Raw genomic sequence first — 22,310 nt, 5'->3', positions numbered from 1 at the left:
TTTTTTGGTTTATAAAAAAATTTCAAAGCTTTTTTAAAAATGTTTTTTAAAGTTGTTTTGTTTTAATGTATTTTAAAGTCTGTTTTTATGATGTTTTAAAGTGTTTTTAGTGCTTTCGTTTGCCACCCTGTGCTCCTGCTGGGATGAAGGGCGGGATATAAATTAAATAATAAATAAATAAAATATGACATTGACCAATAAAAAGGCTTTGAAAGTAATAAAAATAAATTTGACAGATTTCTAGGATGAATAATGAGAGAAATATAATTTTCTAGGTTAGATTCTCTGTAACACAGGAAAGAAGCAAAGTAAGAAGAACACCAACAAACATACGAAAAATGTAATTCTCCATCTTTGGAGACGGCAGGTGTTGCCACCACTCACCATATGCTCAGAGGCACATGTTACCAAATTCTTCCAAACTGCACAGGAAGCGGATTGGACTGTGAAAGACCAACCCAAACTGTCTTTGCATTTTGACCAATTTGTAGGGCAGTCCAATATCTCAGAGAGGAGGTCAGGTCTCCTGCTCCCCTGGTGCATTCACTAGAGCTGCCCAATTTCCCTGCTCTTTAAAGTTTGATAGAAATATCTGTTGTCTATAGGTACGTTCTTAAACCGCAAAGGGTTTTTTTTGCCTATTAGCAAATATTATCATAAGCATGAATCATCAGAAAGGCACAATAAAAAGGACACCTGGAGTGGCCCTTACAATCTTACAGGGAAGATTGGAGAGACATGACCTTCTCTATCAGGTGGCTCACCACGTCTAGCTTCTGGCCCTAAGAAGTCCAGGGATACAGCAGAGAAATCAGATCTTCTTCCCTTTCGCTCAGGTGGTGCTTGTCCTCTGCAGGGATGCTCCACCATAAATTACATGGCAGTGATGTAAGATGACTGATACTTTTAATACAAGGGGCCTGTCATTTATTTATTAACCAGCAATGGGCTCTGGAGGCGAGGACCGATGCATTATAAATCACCCACATTCCTGGCTATTAAAAATTCATCCAATTCATAATGTAGGACTCTAGTAATTTCTTTATTAGTCTTGAGCAAAAAGTCTCTCCCCCTCCCCATGCTGCTCCTTGCTTCTCTCCACCTCCACACTTGCCTACATTTTACTCTCTTGCTTTACTTAACTGGCTTGTGAAAAATAGCTAAATCTCATGAAAGGGAAAAGCACCTGGGTAGAAGGGAAACATCTATCTTTGATGATGTCATACTCAATGAAGATACCCTTGGATGGGTTGTAGTTCACTGGGAGAGCACATGCTTTGCCTGCAAGAGGTCCCAGGTTCAATCCCTGGCATCTCCAAGCAGAGCTGGGAATGTCAACTGTCTGAAACTAGAGAGTTGTTGCCAGTTTATGTTGAAAATACTGAGCTAGGTGGGCGAAGGAACTGACTTGATATAAGGGATCTTTGGGACGAGCTCTAGTACAGTGGTAGAGCACATGCTTTGCATGCATGAGCTCCCAGATTCAATCCCCAGCATCTCCACATAGGGGCAGGAAAGACACGTCTGAAATCCTGGACAGTTTCTGCCAGTCAGTGTAGTTAGTGTAGGTGATGTTCCGGTGTTTGGCTCCCACCCTTAGTGATACCTAACTTTTAGCTTAGTGATAACACATCTGTTTTGCATGCAGGAGATCCTCATCTCAATCCCTGGCAATCCCTGGAGAGCTGCTACCAGTCAGTGTTGGCAATACTATGCTAGATGGTCCAATGGTCTGACGATATGACGAATTATGGAATGCCCTCCCAGATGAGATACGCCTGGCGCCTTCTTTGTTATCTTTTCGGCGCCAGGTAAAAACCTACCTCTTTGCCCAGGCATTTTAAGCTTAAATTTAATTTTAATTTTAAACTTATTGTAATTATAATTTTCATTTTAATCTTGTATTTTAATTCTGTTCTTAGATATGTTTTATAATCCACACTTGTTCATATTTTAATTGTGGTTTTATCTTGTGTACACCGCCCTGAGAGCTTGTTGCTATAGGGCGGTTTAGAAATGCAATAAATAAATAAATAAATAATATGACAGCTTCCTATGTTCACAACACTCAGAAACAACAACAAATGGTTGTAATTTTCAAACTTTTTACCTTTAGAGAACACTTTCATCCAGATTATCTGCTCAGAAACCCTATTGAGCATGCCATCCGTGGCAGCTGGTAGCTCCATGTCAGTGGGGCAGTGGAATCTGCTCCAGGTTTTAGTCCAGACTTTCAAGGAGCTGTCCAAGTGCAGTTCTCCAGCCAAGTAATGTATACAAAAATGCATATGCTAGGGTAATGTGTGCATATAAATGCATATAGTAGTGAAAATAACATACAAAACTGTATTATATTAGGGAAAACTGCCCTGCAAAAAATGTGTATATTGGGCAAAATTGCATACAAAAAATATATATAGTAAGAGAATTTTGCACTAAAATGCTGATGAATTTTCATGAGGACTTAAATCTTTTTTTCACAAAATGAGATGGAAATGTGGAGAACCAAATGCAAGATTAGAAAAATAAGGAATGGAGAGAAACAGAAATTGACAGATTTGCTCATTGTTAATGTTCAGAGTGGTGTGGTGTGCGTGGGAGACAGGATCCCTCCCAGCTTCTTTTCAGGCAGACCTAAAACTATCCCACTTATTTCAGGCAGTCATCATTGAATCTGATCTAACAATCTCACTTCCACCCTCCCATTTTGAAACCATTCACCTTCTTTCAAAACCACTCTCCAGCTCCCCCCTCCCAAATGCACACTCTGGACACTGGGCAGCTTTCTATATCCCTGGCAGCACTGGCCATTCTTGCTGAGCTTGTATGTTGCCTCAGGTGCAGCGGCATCACTAGCAGGAGTGCGGGGGGGGTGGACCTCTGGAGTGCACCCTCCCAGGTGCATGGATGGGGGTGGCTGGCCTTGCGTGCGTGCTCGCACGCACACTCACCACGTGCTCCAGACTGACGGCGGGCACCTACTTTTGGTCTCGTCCGCCCGCCTCCAAGGAGGAGTTGGCTGCGCCGACCCGGACCGCTTCTCGGCTTCTTTGCCGGGCAACGGCGCAGGGCGGGGCGGCTCTGGGTGTCACCCCCCTCATGGTGTCACCCGGGTGCAGTCCGCACCCTCCACACCACGGTAGTGACGCCCCTGCTCAGGTGAACTAAGAGCATGCCTAGATCACACCCAATTCTTCCTTAGGGTTGGCAAGACCAGTAGTGGTGGTCACCCTTCTTTTCTGGGAAGCTGACCTGCTATTGAGGAATATACTTCCCCAAACCCCAGGGGTTCCCAAAACAAAATGGCTTAGTAAACACTTTTGCCACCACTTGTGATGGTAGGATATTCATTGTTTGGAACTGAAGTGGTGCCTGATCATGTGGGCTGAGGCCATGAAATGGTTCTTAGCTGAGGTCAAATGTTGCTCTTGATGAGTGGCAGCTTCAGGTTTGGCAGGGCGCTCTGCAACGTGCCCTCTGGTGGGCCTGCTCCTGTGTCAGTGGGCTCAAAGCAGGCTTAGTGGTGGGTGGCAATAGCAGGTGATCAGTAATGTGCATCTGTCATTTTAATTTCCTACAATTCCCTGGGCTGGAGAGATGCTATGTCAGGGGCATTGTGGGAAAATAGATTGGCAACCTCCCAGCATTGACTGGAACAAATTAAACTGAATGCTGGAAAATTCAGGACAGACAAAACAAAATATTTGTTTCACGCAGGACACTATGGAATTCACTCCCACAGGAAGCAGTGATGGCCACCAACTTGGGCAGCTTTAAAAGAGGTTTAGACAAATACACGGAGGATAAGGCAATCAGTAGCTACTAGCCATGATGGTCGTGCTCTGCCTCCACAGTCAGTGGCAGTATGCTTCTGACTACCAGATGCTGGAAACTGCAGGAGGGGAGAGAGATTTTGAGCTCAAGTCCTGCTTGTGGGCTTCCTATAGGCATCTGGTTGGCCACTGTGAGAACCGGATGCTGGACTAGATGGGCCATTGGCCTGATCCAGCAAGCTCTTACAGTGTTCTTATTGATTTTAAAGGGGGAGACAGCTAAAGCGGGTTTTTACCAGGGAGCTGAGGGCCTTGCAGCTACCCGATGGTACCACATGCTGACACCAGACCGCATTGAACCAAAAGAGAAATGTTTCCACCTGTCATTCAGCTTTTAGGAGAGTGAGATGCGCCTCTCAGCATGCAAGGATTAAAGACTGCTCCTCCTTCCCCAGTCAATCTGGACAGTGAGAGTAGACACGGACAGGGATGGCAAGCTCACCACCCAACACTCCAGCTAACACTATTTCCTTACTTGACAGGTCACTGTTGGTTTCTCTGTCAGGGAGTTTTCAGCTAATTGAGTGGTTTGTTTTCTAATGGAAACGGATTCTCCACACCCAAGAGTCTGGTTTATCCCTGCTGAAGCATCGTCAGGCACCGCTGTGCTGTCAGCTTTAGTTGTATGTGGGTTATGTTCAGCTTCCTTTGATCTGTATTGTTAATACAAACACTTGCAACAAATACTTACGGAACAGGAACAGGAGCCAACGAGGCAGTGCCTCAGATCCCATCCTCCTGCCTGTAGGCAGTAACACACCTGTGTCCCGGCAGACAGACAGTACACCTGACACATCAGAAGGGAGGCTGCAATAATAGGCAACCTTAGGGGGGTGTAAATGTCCCTAAATACCCCTCCAGTCCTGTTATGTCTGCCACAACCAAGGATTAAAGAGAAATTAGGTTTGCTTAATGTGAATCTACCTAATCAGCATTTCCCCAAAGAATACTCTGACTGACACACAGCTATCCTTTGAAAGAGAGAGAGAGAAAGAGAGAGAGAGAGAGAGAGAGAGAGAGTGAGAGAGTACACTCATATAATGATTAAAAGTGTCATCTGTGCCAGCAGAAAATGGCTGCTATGGGCAGCAAAAGAAAAAAGAGGTGCCATTACTATCACCCTGAGTACTATCACCAAAAAGCCCTCTGTGTGTGTGCGCGCATGTGAACATAAAATGCATTATATTAAGGAAAATTGCTTGCAAAAGCATGTATATTGAGCAAAATTGAATAACAAACTAAATGTATTAGGAGAAACATGCACTAAAATGCTGACACTTTTTGTGAAGACTTTTTAAAATGCAAACTAATGCAGAAATGTAGAGAACTGAATGTAAGATTGGGAAAATGAGAAACTGTGAGAAACCCAAACTAACAAGGATAGAGGATCTGCTTTGCATGCAGGAGGTCCCAGATTCAATCCCTGGCATTTCAGGAAGGGTTGGGAGAGACTCCCGCCCAGAAAACCCAAAAAGCCACTAGGAATCCATGTAGACAAAGGGAGCTAGATGGACCAATGGTCTGACTTGGCTTCCTATATTCTTATGATTTGCCCATCCGTATCCTTACCCCCATTTGAATTGACCCAAGAAGAAAAGCCAGCGCATTTTGACGGTGCACAGAAAGGTGGAAAAGTGTGAGCAAGTGACCTTCTACAGCAGTGTGTCCACCAAAAAACTGTATTTTGCAGAAGAGCTTTTTTTGCCCCCTAAAGTACTTTTGTGTCTGTGCGTGTGCGTGTGTGTGTATTGCCATATATTTACAGCTTTTATGTAATTATATTTAATTACTCAATTAGTGTGAATATGTGTAATTATTAACTTGGAATATGCAATTATTCCAGGGCAGTATGTAATAAATGAGGTCATAAAAACGCTCTTTGGAAGGGCATCTGCTCCACCCATGTGGTGAACCTGCCTCTCTTGCTGGGGCGGAAGACGTCATAGCAAAAGACCTAGCCCCAAGACACACACAGCAACTTCATGGCTATGTAAAAGTACAAAACCCATTGCTTCCCTTAAGATGCAGCAACAGATTCTGAATGATAAACTTTCACGGGCACTAAGGCTATCAATGGCTCCTAACCATGATGATTATGTTCTCCCTCCACTGTTAGAGGCAGTATGCCACAGAATCCCAGTCGCTGGGAATCTCAAATGAAGAGGGTGCTATTACACTCAGGTCCTGCTTGCAGGGTCCCCGTAAGAATCTGCTTGGCCACTGTGAGAACAGGCCGCTGGACTAGTTGGGCCTGTGGCTTGATCCAGTAGGCTCTTATGTTCTGAACTCCCCACATGTAACACAAGAAGGGTGGCCTCGTTTTGCAGGTTACAGCGCTGGGGGGCTTCTTAGTTTAGGAAAAAGATGAGTAAGGGGGGGACATGATAGAGGTGTATAACATTATGCATGGCTTAGAGAAAAAGGACAGGGAGATGTTTTTGCCCACTGTTTTATAATAGTAGAATTTAGGGGCTTCCAGTTACATAAGGACACAGGACACTGTCTTACTCTGAGTCAGACCAGTGACCGACCAACTGACCAACCGACCAACCGCCCTATCTATCTATCTATCTATCTATCTATCTATCTATCTATCTATCTATCTATCTATCTATCTATCTATCTATCTATCTATCTATCTATCTAAATTTAATTGATTGATTGACTGATTGACTGACTAATTGATTGATTGATTACTATCCTGCCCTTTCTCCCAGAAGGAGCCCAGGGCATCGCAGTATTGCCTACAGTGACTGGCAGCAGCTCTCCAGGTTTTCAGACTGGAGTGTTTTCCAAGCCCTCCCTGGAAACACCAGGGATTGAACTTGAGATCTTCTACATGACTTACCACTGGGCTACAACCCTTCCCCAAACTGACTGATAAGGGATTCAGGACAGGAAAAAGAAGAAAGTGCTTTTCCATGCAACACTTTCCCTGTGAAAGTCAATGGAGATCTCTCTCATATTCTCCCTCCCTTATGCTCTTTCCCCCCCAACCCCAGTGGGAGAACCACTGCAGCCATCATACTGAAATTTAGCAGGCATCATCCCCTCAGAAGGGATGGCCATGGCTGCAAATTGCATTAATTACTGCCAGAAAATGGGAAAAAATATAGAATTGCCCTTTGTTTTTTCAAATCAAATATCCAAGGTGCCCTGATATGTATCGGCCTATGATTTTGCAGGGTTAATCCATTGTGGATTGCAATTCCTGCAAATTTCATCTGCTTCTGTGAAATGAAAAAAGTTATAGCTATTTCTAGATCCCCCGTTATAGCGAACGGGAATAAAACAGAGCTTAATTTTTAAGCATTCTAATTTGTTCCCAAATAACAAGCTGAACTGGAAAGACACAGTGTCACTGAAACAGACAGGTTGCTTCTGAACGCTGCATATACATATACAAGTCAAATCTTGTGGTCAGTTCCTCTCCCTAATAGATAGGTATTTGTGGGACCCCAATAAAATCAGTCACGGGCAGCACATGAGGTAGGGCGCTGCAGCAGATCCTCCTGGCTGAGGTGGGGTTACCACTTACTGGGAACAGAATGGCACCACACCTCATGTGCCATAACTGAATGAAAATGTGTATCATGAGCAATATTTTATTGCAAAACCTCTCTGTACCTCAGAATTCTGCAAATGTTTTGCATTATAAGATTAATAAAACAGCAGGTGTGCCAGATGTTTCTTCTATAATCAAACAGTATCTCATTATTCAAACAAGGGGAACAATTCAATTATCTGTAAGCTGATTGTAAGGGAATAAGAGTTTGGGACAACAGAGATTCAAGTACTCTTAAACAGTGCCTCATTGAAGTATTCTATCTAGTATATTTACTAATCACCTTGTCTTAAAAATGAGTTTCATTGTCTTTATATTCATTTTCTTTTTTTCCTGAACCTCTTTGTGAAAGCTTAAGAAGGATTATTCAAAAATAGAGAATTTCAGGTTTGGCTCTTCATTGCATAAGATGGAGATCAGGTGTGAGTCTTTCGATCAGCCTTTTCTAACCTGATACCTTCCTGATGTTTTGGACTACACCTCCCACCATTTCTGAACACTGGCTGAGCTGGCTGGGTCTCATGGGATCTAGCAAACACCTTAGGGAAGGCTGTTTTAGGGATAGTACTGCATGTGTGACAATGTGAGGTAGTGGTTAGAGTGCTGGACTATGATCAGAAAAGACCTGGGTTCACTTCAAATCACCATTACGCTGTGAAGCTGACTGGGTGGTAGGGATTAGGGCTGTGCACAGCCCTCCCGATTCGCCCTGTGGCCCCAATCTGTGAGACTCAAGGAGGACCAATCCACCCTGTCCTATCCTGAAGATGGGGCCACCCATCCCACCCCAGATCCATCCCTGGCCACGCATCCATTGGGGGTAGGGTTAAGGGTTTTTTAATTAAAATATGGTTGAGAAGGTGGGAAGGAGATGCTACATCTTCTTCTCTCCCTACCCCCCGACTGAGAGCAGATGGAAGAGGGAGAGCCAAGGAGTCAAAGCCATTGCTGCCGCCACCATGATGGGATGGGATGACCTCTGAGGAGAACCAAGATAAGGAAGAGAAAGAAGGAGTGCACCCACTTCTGCCTCACAGGAGGATGCCCTCACCCATCCCCTTACCCCCTCTCTTTCTCAGCCCACTGGCATCCCCCCCATCCATGCTCCATCCTCGGCCTCTCCCCTAACTTTCCCCTCACTCTCATGCTCCCTTCGCCATCGCCACAACCATGTCCAGTGTGCACCACAAGTTATCTTCTTCCTGCCCTATGCTGTGCTCCCTGATAGCCTTGGATCATTCTGGGCCACTGTACCGACCCATAGCAATCCGGGGGTATTGGAGCCCAACTCGGCTGATGGCCAAAAGTCTCCAAAAAGGTATGATTCAGCTTCAGCCTCCACCGAATATGGAGAACAGCCCTGGTCAGAGCTTGGAAAAGTTACTTTTTTGAACTACATCTCCCATCAGCCCAATCCAGTGGCCATGCCTGGTAGAGATGGGGGAGAAATTTGCTTCAGTTTACATTTAAAGGCAAGTTTGTCAAATTCACACTTTTCAAAACAATATGCAAGCTGAAACCAAGTCATCCTTTGAAATTCACACTTCTCTGAATTCTGTAGAGCAGTTGTCTGTCCAAGATACGTGTACAAAAATGTGTATACTGGAAGAAAGTGTGCATATAAAAGTATATATTATTGAAAACATAAAATGCATTATATTAGGGAAACTGGGTTGCAAAAATGTGTACATTAGGCAAAACCACATACAAAAATGTCTATCAGATGAATTTTAAGCAAACGGAAGTGGAAATGTGGAGAACTGAACTTAAGGCTGGAAAAATGAGAAATGGAGAGAAACTGAAATTGACACAGTCTCCCATCCCTACTGGGTGGCCAAAGGTCAGACACCATCTCTCAACCTAAACTTTTTCACAGGATGGTTGGGAGGTTACAGCACAGGAGGAAGACATGTATGCAGCCCTGAGCTCTCTTGGAAGAAAGGTAGCAGAATTAATATAACAGAGGGATGATGCTTCACTGGTAGAGCATGGTAGAGCACATGTTCGATCATCAGCATTTCCAGGTAAGGTTTGAAAACGCCCTTGTCTGAAATATTGGAGATCTGCTATTAGTCAGTGCAATTACATAATAGTGGATGGACCAAAACTCTGACTCACTATACAATAGCTTCCTATGCCTTCATGAGAGCATACAAAGGATTCTGCACCATCAGTTTCTTGTTCAGTATAATTCACCACAGGTTTCTGCTCCTGGTTTAAGCTATCCAACTGTCCTGCAATAAAAGACCTCATGAATGGCTCTCAAGTAGTCCAATGAAAACTCAGCAATTAATTGGGTTTTTCATATTGCAGCTCCTGGGAACCCAACATTAATACTAAAACCATCTTGGATCCTTTCTGGGTGGGCATGCCCTGCCCCCTCCCTGCACACCATTGCAGAATTTTAGCACAGTGATGGAATTCAGCATTTGGCAAAAGTTCACGGGAAAAAGGCAAACAGCCTTCTGCATTTCACCAGCCATTCCATTTGGTTGAACTAAGCACCCTGGAAAAAAATCTGTCATTTCTCCCTTCCCCCACAAAGTGATAAGCGATGTTTGTTAGTATAGAAGGTGACAGAAATCTATATCATGTCAATGTACTATTAATAGTGCATTACGCATATAGAGCGCTCTCTCTTTCTCTCTCGTTTCAGCTCAGTAACCTGTGTCGGCATGTCCTTCATTGGAGAAGGATCGGCTGTGCAGACTAGCTAGCGAGAATGCCACAGAAAGGAAGTAGAAAAGAAGATGGAAGCTCAGAAACCGCACCCCACCTCTACTTAGTTCAGCCTTTGCCAAATTATGTCTTCTAGGTGTTCTGGACTGCAGTACCCATCAGCCCCTGCCAGCACAACCATGTTGATGGGAGTTGTAGTCCGGAATATCTGGAGGACAACTGCGAAGGCTGATTTAGCCCCTATGGACCTGAATGAAAACCAATAACTGTGGATGGTATTCAAATTCTAGTCCTACACAGAGTACACCCATTGAAGTTGATTGGTAAACTAACAGGTTCATTAATTTCAATGGGTCTGCTCTGCTCTCTCCTTTGCTATCACCTGTTTATTTTTAGTATTGCGTATAGTGCTGTCACCCAGCTGAAGAAATCTTAACTGATTAATTTATTAATTAATTGATTAAACCTACATACATCTGCATAAACCCCGCTTGCAGGCTTCCCATGGACGTCTGGTTGGCCACTGCGAGACTGTGGACTAGTTGAGCCTTTGGTATGATCCCACAGGGCTCTTCTGAAATAACAGTTCTCAGCTCAAATACAATAAATAAATAAATACACATTCTGGGTAAAAAGGCAAATAGGAATGTGTATTTGAGGGTAAAATACATGCAAATGTGCATTTTGAGGTAAACATGTGCATACTCATTTGAATTTGCATGTATTTTTTATAAAATTGCAGATTTATGTGGAAAAGGGGCTGGATGGATTTACGAATGAACCTGTGTGAAACTGAAAGATCATCCACCCCTTATATACCCAGTCAATCATTGTGTTCTGCAGGTGAGAACCTCCTGGGGATGTCATCTGATCAGGAGGTCCCTTCCATACAATAAAGTAATCTGTCCTTTAGTGCAGTGTCAACTACCCTTTTGAATTCCCTCCCATTAAATATTAGACAGGTGTCATCTCTGTTGACTTTTTGGTGCTTACTGAAGATCTCCCTCTTTTAACAAACCTTTTACGTAGAGATCTTCCCCACTCTGCACCTGCATTGAAATTGTTTTTTAGAAGTTCTAATTGTTTTACCACTTGTATATTTGCCGCCCTGGGCTCCTATGGGAGGAAGGGCAGGATATAAATAAATAAATAAACTGAAACAGATCAGAAATAGACAGATCCACCCAGCACTATAATATGTGGAGAAGGCTACTTACCTGGCCCCAGATCTGCATCAGCAATATTTAGTCACCCAATATACTTTTAACAGCTTGCATCAATCACCCTTTGGCTCAATCCTAAACATATTTAATCGGATCTAAATTCTGTTGAAATCCGTGGGATTTATTTCCAAGTAAGCATGATTAGCACTGGGCTGCAGATCTCAGAATCAACCACGCTCTTTTCCAGCTAGGGTGTTGTAGGTGCACTACAATGTCTTCAGAAAAGGGCTGAAGAAGTGGTATTCAAGTTGCTGACAGTACTAACAAAGCTATTTGGCACCAAATGAAGTGCGCGCATGATTCAATGACATGAAATGCTCCATGATGATCATACCAGATCACAATTATAGTGGGACAGAGACAATAAAAAATGGAAGGAGGGGAAAAGCAGCAGCACACTGCCTTTTATGACAGATATAGCACTGGAAGAAATCTCAGGTCTTGAATGCCAACCATTTAAGGCAGCAACCAACTGCCACAGTGTTTTTATTCTCTGTGTGTTTGAGAATGTAATTCAGAGCTGAATGCAGAAATGACTATCCTTATAGACTTAGCTTTTTGGTGAAAAGACCCCAAGTTTCTAGTCCTTAAGGTTCCTTAAGGTTTTAAAGATGAGATGTCTAAGTCAGTGGTGGCTCCAAGTCAATAGAGCAATGGAATGTGCTCCAGTCTTTAATCCAAACTTTCAAGGAGCTATTTAAGGTCCTGAAGCACCATGGGCAGCTCCTTGAAAGTTCAGACTAAAACCTAAAGTGGATTCTACTGCCCCACTGACATAGACTCATCAGTCACAACTGACCTACGTTTGCATAGCCTTGGCTAGATTATTTATTTTATCACATCTGTATCACAACATGGACCTCAAGGTGGCATGCACAGGATCCTTCAGAGGTCTCCCATTCAGGCACTGATCAGATCCAGACTTGCTTAGCTGAATCATGAGCCTTCAACACCATAGCCCCAACTTTGTATTCTGTAGCTCATGGTTTATTCATTTTTCCCCACTGTTTTCTTAGCCTTAGTGAAATATCCCAGTCCAATGCAACTATTTATTTATTTATTTGTTTGTTTTATTTTATTAAGCTTATATACCGCCCGACTAGCAACAGCTCTCTGGGCGGTGAACATTAAAAATACAATAAAAATAACACAATACAGTATATCACAATACAAAACTGTACAAAAAACCGTCAGTCTAAAATCAAAATATAATAATTTAGAATTAACAGGAATTAAAATGCCTCAGAGAAGAGAAAGGTTTTAACCTGGCGCCGAAAAGATGATAGTGTCGGCGCCAGGCGTACCTCCTCGGGGAGACTATTCCATAGTTCGGGGGCCACCACTAGCACGTTACAGGATTCCTGGCAATCCAGAAACCTCATACTCTCCTAGAGGGACCTTTCCAGTGCATGGCAAACAATAATCCACTGAGTCAACCAATGTCATTCACATAAGCAAGGCAGCTGGCATGTTTATAAATGCCACAGATGACAGCAGAAGAAAATAGCCAGCCATCACGGCTCAGAAAGCACTCTGTAAAGTGCATTCTAGGAATATAAAAGGGACAGAAAGAGATTGTGACCTAGAAAAAAAGAAAGAACTGCTTTAGGTGCAGTCTCTTCCACTGCCTAATCTGAACCATCCGACTTCCTTGGTACCAATAATAAATATGTTACAATCAAAGTCAAAGCCAAGCACAATTAAAGGGACACAGCCCATCACTCCGCTGATTGAAGTCTGGCCACAGTTTGATGCACTCTCTCCAGATTATGAGCCTAAACTCTTCCTTCCAGCTACAGTGCCTATAAAGCGCAGGGCCGTCCCGAGGGGGAAATTCCATCACAGGAAGAAGGGACAATGTTCAGAACAGCCTCAGTTCATTTTAACAACCCCTTAATGTATGATTTGGTTGTTGTTTAGTTCACATTGAAAAGGAGGGGAGCGAATTTGAAACAAGAGCAAGGCTGACCCTTAAAAAAAGGCTCATATCTCCAATAATGGGAGACACCTATTCCCAAGGCTTGATTTCAGATCAGGATCAACCAGTGGCAGCTAGCGGCTCTATGTCAGTGGGGCAGTGGAATCCACTCTGGGATTAAATCTGAACTTTCAAGGAGCTGTCCAAGGAGCATCAGCATGGTGCTTCAGCACCTTGGCCACCTCCTTGAAAGTTCAGGTTTAAACCTGGAGCCGATTCCACTGCCTCACTGACATGGAACCACCAGTTGCCACTGGGATTAATAAACAATTAGAAGCAAAGTAGAAGATCTGTTTTACAGGCAGAAAGTTCCAGCATCTCAGTGTGGACAATACTGAGCTAGGTGGACCAATGGTCTGACTCCGTAAAAGATAGCTTCCTATGTTCTGATTTTACCAAAAGATCTGGGGGGAAAACCCCTCAGGCACCCACCCTTCCCTTGTGTCCAAATCCAAATCTGGAAACCCCAAATTATTAGTTCAGTGTGGTTTGGGAGAGTCTCTGTTAATGATCTTCTGTGTCTCATATACATCCACCAGGAGCTGTGCATTCAGTATTGTGAGCCTGACTCTGTGGAACTTCTTCCTGCTGAGATCACACAACACCCCCACCCCTGCTGAATTTCAGGTGCTTGAGAAAGACCTTTCTATTTCAGAAGACTTTTAAAGAACATTGTTCTATGCCTGTTTATAGAACTTACATTTTTGCCTGCAGCAGCTTTTGTTTGTTTTAAACACTATCTTGTTTTGCTTGATGCACTGTTTTACCAATTGTTATGTAAATCCCTTGGTGACCACCAGTGGTGAAAAGTGGTCTATATATAAATTTCCCTCTCCTCCTCCCCCCACCTTAGCTTGCGCATAAACATGGCCCTCACCATCATTTTATACTTTCACCATCCTAGTCTAGCACAATTTGTAGTAACATAAGTGGCAGCAAAGATGGAGATCTGGAGGCCTCCCACCATTAGCACCCCAGGTGCCAGGGGTTGGGAGTGTCAAAGAAAAACTCTTCACAATGAATTTAGGAGAAATTGTCAACTGGACAGACATTTATTGCAATAGAAAGGAAATACTGATGGCCATCAGGAGAGAGTACCCAGAGGTAAGCCTCTCTACCCTCTGACCTGTCATAAAAGCATACAACTTATTACTGTATAAGGCAGCAAAGTTATATGAGATAGTATTCCCTTGCAAGGAAATCGCCCAAATCCTGGGAGGGGTCCCCAAAGTAAGTTAGGGTACCCAGCATAAGTCATGAAGATGTTTATATCCATATCCTGATGACTCCGCTTCATACTGTAAAGTGCCCACTCTATTACAACATTTTCTCTAAGCACTTCTGCTTTTTCTGGGTACACAGTGTTTGCCAGTTCTGATGTTTGTTTGTTTGTTTGTTTGTGTATATATATTCTGATGAAGGCGGAAGCTGAAACATTTTGTTAATACAATAAAAACCTCTGTTTTGTTAATCACAATTATGTTCATATATTTTTAGGTGATTAACGGAATCTTTATAAGGATCCAGAGCAAGCTTGAGTGAAGTTCTGTTTGTTGCTTTCAAAACTGTCTCTCTCTCTCTCTCTCTCTCTCTCTCTCTCTATATATATATATACTGCCTTCTGAACATCTATATCCCAATCAGGAGCAACGGGCAAGATAAATTTCAAAGCATATAAAGCTATATCATGCATATCAATCTGAATTAAAGCTATATCATGGATAATTCCATGAGGATGTGAAGGAAGTTCGAGTCCCGCTTACTCAGCAGTAAAGCACCAATGCTTGTAACAAGTAACCTGAACCAATGGGGGGGGTGATAGAGAGAAAGGCAACCGATTCTCCCTTTGCTTGTTCCTTCTTTAGTAACTCCTTGTTGATATGTAGATTGTTCTTTACTTCCTTCCTCCTTCTTACTTTATGACAGCAACAACTTTGTAATGGCCATATGTATGCATGTTAGGGACGTGCTAGAATTCTGCCCAATTCAGATTTGGTACCAAATTTTCCATTAATTTGCTTATTCTCTATTGTTGCAGATAAGATTTTTATGTAGCAATTTTCTGTGGCTATTTTCAAAAACCTTTTTTACAACCCTCCCTGACTCTTGATGAATATTGATGAATATTGATGAATGAATGGAAATTTCAATAAAATTATCTTAATATCAAGATAATTTTATTGAAATTTCCATTCATTCATCAATATTTCCTTTAAAATTATCAGTATGAATATCAATATTTGGGGGAAGGAAAAAATGGATCAGTAAAAACAGAGGCTAGCGGACAAAGGATGAATTCTAATCAATACTGGCCTGTTAGGTTGATAGAATGCTTCTGAACCAGCACTGGGCAACAGATCCCATCCCTCAAGACTGTACTCAGAATAGTTTTATTTCCCAGTAGTAATAAATGTTAAGTTTCTTTATTCTTTTAGCTACCAGCCTTATCAGATTAGTCATTTGTACACTCTGCTACAATATGTAACAAACTCCAATAACATGAAGGGGAGGCGACCCTATAGCTCTGCTGCCCCTCTCGTTGCTATAGCTAAAAACACTGGCAAGCCAGATGAGTGGGAAGGAGGTGCTGGGATGGGGGAGGGAGTTACTCTTCTATGATCCAAGTTGGAGGAAAACCTTTGTGGAGGTGGAGTTGGGGTGGAGAGAAATTGGTCCAGGTCCAATGATTGGTTCTGACCATGAATGATGAGCAAGGCAAATTTATATTGCAAACCATCACTACCACCACCCCTAATTTGAGCGCCATCATTACATATCACAACTATTTGCAAAACTCTTTATATGCAAACCTCATCAGAGTGTGACCCACCCCACCTTTTCCCAAAGGTGCACCTGTTAAGATGACAAAGGTATCCTTCCTAGAAAGCAGAGAGCTCTGACACATCACCAGACGAGAGGGAAAACAAAAGAAGAACAGTTCACTACCGCTCTCTCTCTCAAATACACATTTGAAACAAGGCATTTCCCCTGGAATAACCCACATCAGAAGGATCCAACCATATTTTTCTTTGGTTGCCATGGAGGTTTCTTTCCTAAGTGTGCCCTGGGAGAGTCTCTGGGACATGAATGCTGTCTTCCCTCTCAGTTCCAATTTATACTTTTGAGTAGAGTCAAGTGGCCAAGTTCTCCCTAGACAGTATCACTTATGGTGAATTTCCCACAATGCCTCTGAACACGTGGCAAAGCAATGGCCCATCAGGTGATTTAGGGCACTGTGGGGAATCAAACATGGAGGGAAGCCTTCCAGGAGCAGCAGTTAATGCCAGATGAGCCTGTCCACATCTGGAGGAAAGGGCATCAGCACTTGTACCAATGTGCTCTGCCAGAATGTTTGGGCACTGCAACCACCTGAGAGGATCAGGTGCTGGTGTGGGTGGGGCCATTGTCTGCAGGAAGGCTCTCTACAAACAAATCTCCATGCATGCAGAAAGCTAGCATGTCAGCAAGAATTATTCAACTTAGCCTTCTCCCCAGTATGCTATGCTTCCATATACAAAGAGTATATGCATAGAGAACATCTAAGCATGTAAACACAGACCAGCCACCTGAAGTCGAGGAATGGTTTTACCACTTGATTTTGCCAAATGTACAAACTGAGGTTACAAAATGTGGGAAATATATTATAGACTATTCTGGGCTGGCTGAGTGTCACACATGGGTTTGCAGCGGAAGGGATTTACATTGCCTAACACTACATGAAATAAAAAATGTAGGGCTGTCAAGCTGATTAAAGCACTTTTAGTTGGTTATTACAAAAATCCTCAACACAGGTACCTTTCTGAGATACTGAAAGAGTGTCTTTAAGACTTTCTGTTTCGTTCCCTATTACAGGAGCAAACCTGAACCAAAATAGCCTCAGGACTTATCTTCCTGACCCACTGATTAAAATTGGTCCCCTGATTATAATCAGGGCAGAACCAAAACTGCACCCCATTCTTCCCCCCCCCCAAAAAAACATTTTAAGCAGCACTGAAACACGTCTCTTGTCTGTCTGTGATTTTCCAAGGCTCTGTGTAAACATTTGCTTGTCTAGTAAAATTGCCCTCACTTGTCTTCAGTGAGGTCATAGCCCAATCTGACTGGCCACATAACAAAGGGAAATTTCCCCCATTCACAATGGGAGGAATGACCCATGTGATTCATTCAGAAACAGGAAGAAAGGGAAAGTATGTGGGGGCGAATAACACCAAAGCAGCAGCATTCAGGGGAAATAATGGCATGAAAGAGGATTACACAAAGATGAATCTAAGTGTGTGGGTGCGTGTGTCAGCATTCTGATATCACTAATTTTGACTTTTAAAGTCTAAAATGGTAAATACTTTGCACAGTCCTAATTATAATCTGCTGATTAAACCAACTAAGTATGCAATCTTGTACAGACTTACCTGGGAGAAAACCCAATTAAATTCAGCTGGACTTACTTCTAAGTAGACATGCATGGGACTGCACTACTGATACATTTAAAATCCTCTGGCGTGGTAGCATCCAAAATATTCATTTTCCAAGCCACACTCTTTGAAGCTAACAGGCCAGAACAGGTGGGACCAAACTCCCACTGGCAATCAGCTTTCCCACAGAACCTCTGAGAAACCCCATCTCTATGATCATGGTGAGCATCATTTTTCCACAGTCCTGACTAGATGCAAGAAACACAGACAATGCTAAGCACATGAATGAGAAGCATATGAGACGGGTGGGAAAGAGGAGGTGGAACCTTTCATATGGTTTGGTTTGGAGCCATTCTGGAATACCTAAAACGCTGAGGATATGTGATCAACTTTCCATGCTCTTTGTGGTTATGTTCTATGCTGCTGTGGATTACAAGAGCTCCTGATTAACTGGGAAGGATAAGTTATCACCCAGTGCTATCCTTTATTTTAATAGAAGGAGTTATAAAAAGGAGTTATCCCACAAGAACCCTGGGGCAAGAAGTGAACCACTGGTGAGAATGCTTTGGTAATTTCCCCATGAGTGTGTCAGCTGCTTTAATGACAAAGGGCTCCCTATTTTATAAGCTGGCTAACACCAGTTGGTTCCATTTAGGGAAAGTACAGACACAAAATCAGATATTTTACTCTAGATTAGTCACATGCCATGAGACAGAGGTGGGTGACATGTGGCCCCTCAAACGATGCTGGACTCCAATTCCCATTGGCCTTGTGGTCCAGCAACATCTGGAGGGCCACAAGTTCCCACCTCCAAAATAAGGGCAGCCTTTTAAAAAAAATAATTGAAATGTGTCTAAATGTGAGCATATTTCTATAAAGAATCTTCAGATTCCTCAAATACTTGCAGACCTCAGGTACACAGGTTCAAGATTGTGAACTGTGTTGCAGAAACCAGTTCTTCCAAGCAATTTGGATTCTATGCTATGTTACCACAATATGAAGCTCGATCCTCTGTCCAGATAGATGTGATCATTAACGATGTTGTTATCCCCACTGGTTCACTTCTTATGTTTGGTGTCTCCATGTGCAATCATGCCACAGAGAATGTATTGGCTAACTGAGAAGGCCCTCTTTCTCTGGGTGGTGTCTGCTGCTGTTTAATAAGACAGCCCTGGTGCTACAACCACAAAGCAGCCCACAGAAAACAAAAGCTGGAAGCTTCTCATTGCACATGCATTTAACAGGCCTTTGCAGCCCCTATATCTGCCACCTCTACAACAGTGGTTCCCAAACTTTTTTCCCTATGGACCACCTGAACATTGCTGATAGTCTTGGCATACCACTTAAGGATTTTTCTGCCTGTTGTAGCAACTGCACTGTGCAATATACAATTTTAATTGTATTTTTATGGCTTCTTTTGTTTCTTATATATTGTATTTTATTGTGTTTCAATTTGCATTCCATATAATTCAAACTGTAATGCAATATAATAAATTAAAGAAGCAATAAACGCACAATGAAAAATAAAAATTATTTAATGTGGACATGTCACAGACCACCTGAATGAAGCTCATGGACCACTGGTGGTCCACAGATCACAGTTTGGGAACCTCTGATCTACAGGATTCTCTTACATGGGTCTTCTGTGGGATGCCCAAAGGCAGATGAGATTCTTGAAACTTTGTGCCATGTCTACAAGAAGTGATTATTGGATGGTGAATCTAACATGTCACCTTCTGAAGCATCTGCAGGTATGTTGTGATTTTGGGAACACAAGATTCACTTCTGGTTTCTGGACCATACAAGACCCCTGTCCTGTCTCTCTGCCCCGATGCATCTTGACTTCACACTCTATTCACTTCTTCCCCAGCTTGCTTCCATGCCTATCTACCTGCCCTATTTTCTCCTTGACATATGGATGGAAACAGAGAAAACACACTTACACGTGTCTGGCTTGTGGCAATTGTGACCTTGACGGAAGTATTGTGGGTTCTCGATGACAGGGATACGGGTCATGCCAATCACCACCGTGTCCGGGCCAGCATCCAACGATGAAGGGGTGGTGATGCCATGATTGATGTGATGAAGAGGGCTGGCAGAATCTTCTTCCCCGCTGATCACAGCCACAGGACCTAGAAGCAAAGAAACAGAGAAAAACATGAAGAGAAGACTCTGGTCCCCGTTCATTAACCTTTCACTTTAAGGATGGTTCATTAGGGAGCCTGTCATTACAGAGAACTACATCCTGCTTTATGAGTTTTCTGCATGACTTAAAACTATCTATGCTTGTTTGCTTTCATGCATTTTCAATCCATGATGCGTGCCATAGACATTTGGCTCACAAAGCAAGATATAGGAGTGTGGAACCTTTTTCAACCTGAGGGCCACATTACAGTCTGGACAACTTTCCAGGAACCACATGGCAATGGTGAGTGGAGCTAGAGGCAAAAGTATGTAGCGCAATATATGTAAATGTTATCTTGGTTTAGCCAGCTAGTTTGTACATATGCATTCATACCCTTCTCTATCCATACAAGCAAGAGTCACAAAATAGCTGCCACGTGGGTATGGCATAAAACAAAATGGCTGCCGAGGAGCATGGTATAATGGCTGCCACATCTAAAAGAGCAGAAAAACAGACCAGACCACACACTGGGGTAGGTATGCCCCTCCCCATCTCAGCCACCCTATCAATGGGGGGGAGGGGAAAGAGCACCTACATCATCCATTGCTATGTTTGCTCACAAAGAGAAGCTCTTGCACCTCTGCTCTGTTCAGAATGAATGGGATGACGGATGTTCATTCCCAGCATCCAGTGAAATGTGAGTGTGTGTGATACATTTAGGAGAGGCCAACCAGTATAAATGACAACTGAGCAGGAAGAGTAAATGGTCCCTTGCGTATTGTGGATTTTTGAAGGGATATTCCCTGAGACTGTTTGGGGTGTCATAGGAGATACAGGAAGGCACACTGGTGCCTGCGGGCACCATGTTGGCTACCCCGGTGTCGGGGAAAGCACAGGAATCCATTACTGAGCTCTGGAGGAAGGAGGAGAAGAAAAATGGACACACTCCTCAGCGCCCTAACAAAAGAGCCACAATTTATTCACACAACGGAGGGAAGAATAATCTACGCCTGGAGAAGTTTCTCTTCTGTTTTGTTGAAGCTGCCAGGGGCTAACAGAAGGTCAATGCAAGATGAGGTAGAGCTGCTGCAGGCACATTTCAAATGCATTCAAAAGGGCTGTCTTTTACCTGAGCCCAGGAAAGGGGGGGGGAGATCTCTCTTCTGTTGCTAATCTATTTCTAATTGCATAATGACTTTATTATGGAACACGAGTAACAAAGAGGAGAGTCTTCAAGTCATTTGAGTCTCCCGGTGCTTCGGAGAGCATCCAGAGAATGTGTGCTCCAAATGCAGGAATCCATTGTTTAAAAGGGGGGGGGAGGGGAGCCTGCTCATTTTTCAAGACTTCAAGTATTGTTTGTTCTTCCAAGTGGGACATAATAAAGTTGCTGTGTAATTAGCAGGACTCCTGGCAGCCCTGACAGGTGTTTTACTCGCTAGGAAAAAGTCTTTACTTCGTACATCCAAGCACATTTATTGTAAACTCAGTTTGACAGATTTGTGGGTGTTTTTTTATTCACTTTAACTTGGCCTAAGCTACATCCAGCATCACTGATGTTAATGACAGATGACATGCCCAGGAAGCTGATCCCTGCCACAAGATTGCACCGATAATCTGTATAATGCTTCTGTTTTCTCCACAAGCAAGGCAGAAACAAGCTGTTTTCAAACTGAGCAGGCTTTCATTATAGACTTGCAAAATTCCGATCATGATGACAGACCAAGAGTTGTGATGTAGGAGGCGTTTGTATTGACCTTTTCATTAGAGATGTCACCAAATTTCATCATTCGCTGGCTCAGAATATGACCCTTGGTGAGTCATAAAGCTTGCCTGAAATACAAAGCAGGCACTGTGACCTCCTTGCATTCTTCTCTGGCTCAGATTTCAATCTGAGCCAGAGAAGAACTCAATGCCTCCTTTACATGCAGATGCCTGACACAACTGCCTCCAATCCCTTGACCTGCAAATCTCCTACTCACACCTCCCAATATACCTTACTGTTGCTGCGGATGCATGAGTCAGAGTCTCTCTCCCCCTCACTACTACTAGTGCTTAACTCAGCAGTGCCATGAACTGGAGGACTGAGAGAGAGAGAGAGACTTCCTTTCCTTCTGCCACTGCAGCTGCAAGGTAAGCAAGCAGGTTGCAATGGTGATGTTCACAAGTGGGAGGGAAGACTCATGGATTGTAGGGGTGGTTTTTAGAAGCGCGGTGAGTATTGGGTGTTAGTACACCTGCCCAGAACAGCAGCCTGGGCTTTGATTTGGACAAGGAGGAGTAAGCCAGATCTGCTAGTCCAGTGGTGCTGGAGACAGTTGTCAAGACTCGCACCAGAGCAGTAGCCTAAGCCCCAATTCCAACTCAGAGGAGCCAGCCAACTATGACTCCGGTGGTACCAATGCCCATATTAGGCCTGATCACAAGAAGAGCCCAGCAGACTAGGACCCTCAAAAGTTAGGACATCTCCAAGCCTACATCCCCACTGGAATTGACCC

At 43.3% G+C, this 22,310-nt stretch overlaps 1 protein-coding gene across 2 annotated transcripts in view; it reads right to left on the bottom strand.

Moving 5' to 3' along the window:
* NTRK3 (neurotrophic receptor tyrosine kinase 3) overlaps positions 1-22,310 on the bottom strand; it is a 554,024-nt gene that overhangs the window by 195,826 nt on the left and 335,888 nt on the right. For both annotated transcript variants that reach the window (XM_061595098.1, XM_061595099.1), the window contains exon 12: positions 19,631-19,819. In XM_061595098.1, coding sequence (XP_061451082.1) covers positions 19,631-19,819 — 189 coding nt within the window. The remainder of the gene's footprint in view (positions 1-19,630; positions 19,820-22,310) is intronic.

Source organism: Rhineura floridana, chromosome 14 (assembly GCF_030035675.1).
Source record: "Rhineura floridana isolate rRhiFlo1 chromosome 14, rRhiFlo1.hap2, whole genome shotgun sequence".
NCBI classification, from domain to species: Eukaryota; Metazoa; Chordata; class Lepidosauria; order Squamata; family Rhineuridae; genus Rhineura; species Rhineura floridana.
Note: the sequence above shows the minus strand (reverse complement) of the source record. Positions and strands in the feature narration are given on the sequence as shown.